Below are 3,868 nucleotides of genomic sequence, written 5' to 3'. Positions count from 1 at the left end.
AATCATCACTTTCTTCCAGTTAAAATCATGCAGAGGCAATCCTGGATCACCTCACACCTCAAGACACGCTTCAAAGGACCTGGCAGCACCCCAAGAATAAGAATCACTGCATTAGTGTCTTCTCCAACAGCCTTGTAATCCAAAGAATTATCAATGCATGGCACAATTTACTGTGCCTGGGGCAATCCTCTGGTGGAGTGGAGCTGCTGTAACTTCTGCAGTTCTTTTGCCAGCTGCTTAACAGATAGGGACAAGGAAAAGGGAGACTGATTAAGGTATCCATGCACCTAGTTGATTTCCATCTTTAGGATACTGTAATTTAGGGTTACCATATTTCCAGTATCAAAAAGAGGACACCTGTTGGGGGATGGAGCAGGGCAGGGGGCAAGATGATGGGAGGGGCAGAGATATGACTATGTCCTGCCTCTTCCCCTCACTTCTAAGCTATAGCCTGCCCCCAGCCCTGCTGCTGCCTCTCACTCCTGATCCACTGTACCCCACCCCTCAGCCCTGCTGGTGCCGCTCACTCCTGACCTGCAGCCCCTACCCCTGCCCCAGCCCCACTGGTGTCCCTCACTCCAGGCCTGCAGCCCCCTGTCCCCCCCAGCCCTGATGGTGCCCCTCACTCCTGACCCAAAGCCTCCTGCCAGTGCCCCTCATTTCCACCCCACAGCCCTCTGTCCCTGCTGCCCACACAGCTCTCTCTCACTTGTGAGCAGCTGCCAAGGCTGATGCATAGAGCACATGATCCCTCATGAGAAACTGGTACTGCCTTAGAAGGGGCACATGCCCCCCCTGTGACCAGTCCTGCCAACCAGGGTGGGCTCCCCCCACGGCCAATCCTGCCAACTGGAGGGGTCCCCCCATGGCTGATCTCACTGCCTAGGGAGACCCCTGTGGCCTATCCCACAATGGTCGATCACTGTGGCCAATCACTGCAGCCGCTTCTGGTTGTGGCTGAAGTGATTGGCCACTGCTTGCAGGGTGGGGCACCGGTGCTCCTGCCTGCCCCCCCAGCCCATCACCTAAGTGGCAAGCGCAGCTGGTCAGGGGGTTCACCGGCACTTTCAGGGGGTGCACATGCACCCCCAATGCATCACCACTGTGATCCCCCAACAGTCAGTCACCTTGCCCCACTGCCCTCAGCCCCAAGCATCCAAGCTGGTAGTGCAGGGGAAAACCCAGAGGCAGAGCAAAAACCTGGACATTTGCTTGTATTTTAAAAACCCACCCAGACAGGAGGACAGGGGGCCAAAAAAGAGGACATGTCCGGGAAAACCCAGACATATGGTAACCCTAAGTTATGGCACATCCCATTGCCCAGACAGCTCAGGGTTTAGATTGGAAAAACTGATGGCAAGAACACCACCTTGCCAGGACTAGTGAACCAGGGCTGTTGCATCCATTTTCTCATAGAAATGGTGATAGCTCTGATAGCCTTATTAATTCCTTTGTGGCTCCTAATGAAAGAGTTAATGTCTTTTTTCTTAAACAGACCAACTGCTGACTCACATTCAAGTAAAGATGGAAACTGACTGAAAAAAAAAGCATTTTTATTAAAGAAACCAGGTAATAGTGATCAAAGGGAATCACAAAGCTGGCAATCATTAGTCTCAGTCAACTGCATACTTCTGTGAAATTAGCAAGCCTGATTTCTATTAAAGGAAAATAGCTGATTATTTGTTGCAATTCCTTAGTGAGCAAAATAGGTGATATATATTAAAAATATGAGCTATATTAAAAGGTCTTCCAGTCCATCTTGGACTGTATTCCCCACCCTGGGCTAGCACAGCAATACAGTGTTATATCAGAGCAGGAGTCCAACATCTTTATGTGTAACTATAAAATAAATGTCTTTCAAATGGTAAAATTGACTGAGGTCCAGTTTGTACGAAGTTCATAAGATGACACCTTCTTGAATTATTTTCTTATCCTAGTGAAACCATGATTTTGTTCAGCAATCTGCTTTGGAAAGTCATTTTTAGAACAAATTGTATATTGAACTGGGACTTCTTTTAATAATGCTCACTTTTAATTTGATTCCACCTTCCTGAAAAGGCCTACCACAAAATAAGATCAAGCAAATCGATAGCAGCTTTGCTCCAACATTCCAGACAAGAAAATACTAGATCAAACATGCTGAAGAATCTGTCCCAGTAGTTTTCTGAATCCAGATGTCTAGCCGACCATCAGCTTCGATCATTAAGAGTCACCAGATGCTTCTTCTGGGGAAGTCGAAATGAACAGGGTATTAGTAACAAAGAGACAGGGAGTACTGCCTGAGCATGAGAAATTGGGGTATGAGATGTGCGTTTTATCTCCATCTGTTAGCAAGGAACAGAGGAGCAATTGGAGATCTGGGGCAAGGGAGGAAAAGGACAATTATCCAGACATTCATAGAAGAGATTTTTGAGACAGTTGTATATCTAAGAGAATTTCTGACATATTTGCAATCTCCCTCCCCTGAAATCTAACCAACAGAATTGTATAGGGATCAACTGGCCAAGAAGACTGATAACAGGCTGGAGGTCACAGTGGTTCCTCCTGAAAATGTGACCTCAATTGGTCTATAAGCACAGTCATTAGGTAAATATTCATTAATATTAATATGAATTTAATTTCATTGTTTTCAAATCTAATAAAAACTCATTGAAATTTCTTACATAAACAACATGGAATGTAGGATTATGAGGGTCTGTGTAAGATGTGGCAAGAGTTCTAATTCTTAAAAGACCAAATCTAAAATTAACTTTAATTCATGCTAGTTGGCAAGTTTACTTATAAATTCACCAAAAATCCATTCTCAAAAGAGTAAGCACTGTAAGCCTGAGACAGATAATGTACAGTTTTCATTTGTAATACAGGCTATGTCCTTGCTTTTAGCACAAGACTGGGCTGAGTAGTAATGATTCGGAAATGACTGCATAAAGCAGTGGTGCTCAGTCTTCTGGCCCCGGAGCTGGCACAGGGCTGGTATGCCAGCTGAATCCTGTGGGCAGGTTCAGACCATGGGCCAGATCCAGCTGCTGAGCAGCCCCTCACACTGACCTGATCCCACACACCAGATCCAGCTATGAAGCAACACATTGGCATAATAAGGCCTACAGGGCCATATCATCTGTGCTGCAAGGTTCCCCATGAGTCTGGAACTTTGGCTGCAGGGAAGTGGTAGCAGCGTTAACTGCTGCAGCTCTGGAAGGTGTGGCTGAATGCAGCCTGACGGAAATTGAGCACCACTGGCATAAAGCATATCTGGGTGTTAAGAAAAGGGCTCTGTTCAGAGACATCTAAGAAACATTCAATTTTTGTCCAACCCTTTTTAAAGCTGGATTCATGCTTATATGTACAGTAATATATCCTTCTTGCATTAGAATGAATCCACTTCCAGAACTGGAAAGCTCTACATCAGTTGGAAGTCAGTGCTTGGCTCAACACATTTTTTCTAGTGATTATCTCTGAAATAGATTTCATAGATTTCATAGACATTAGGGCTGGAAGGGACCTCGGAAGATCATTGAGTCCAGCCCCCCGCCCAAAGGGCAGGAAGTCAGCTAGGGTCATAGGATAAGCAAGATAAGCATCCAATTTGTTCTTGAAGGTGTTCAGCTTGAACCACCTCCGATGGCAGGCTGTTCCGGACCTTGGGGGCTCGGACAGTAAATTCTTCCTTATGTCCAGCCTGAAACGGTCCTGCAGTAGTTTATAACCGTTCAACCTCATCATCCCTTGGGGCGCTCTGGTGAACAAACATTCCCCCAGATACTGGTGGTCACCCCGATAAACTTATAGGTGTCCATCAGATCACCCCTGAGCCTGCACTTTTCCAGGCTAAAGAACCCCATGGCTCTCAGCCTGTCGTCATAAGCTC

The 3,868-nt window shown here is 46.3% G+C and overlaps 1 protein-coding gene across 1 annotated transcript in view; it reads right to left on the bottom strand.

Annotated features, from left to right (window-relative positions):
• Window positions 1-1,596: 1,596 nt before the first annotated feature.
• The window catches only part of LOC109288980 (eosinophil peroxidase-like), a 35,998-nt gene continuing 33,726 nt past the window's right edge, over window positions 1,597-3,868 (bottom strand). The window contains exon 14 of the mRNA XM_019504818.1: window positions 1,597-2,225. Coding sequence (XP_019360363.1) covers window positions 2,203-2,225 — 23 coding nt within the window. The 3' untranslated portion in view covers window positions 1,597-2,202. The remainder of the gene's footprint in view (window positions 2,226-3,868) is intronic.

This window comes from Gavialis gangeticus, unplaced genomic scaffold (assembly GCF_001723915.1).
Source record: "Gavialis gangeticus isolate Ggan-Ray unplaced genomic scaffold, GavGan_comp1, whole genome shotgun sequence".
In the NCBI taxonomy this organism is placed as follows: Eukaryota; Metazoa; Chordata; order Crocodylia; family Gavialidae; genus Gavialis; species Gavialis gangeticus.
Note: the sequence above shows the minus strand (reverse complement) of the source record. Positions and strands in the feature narration are given on the sequence as shown.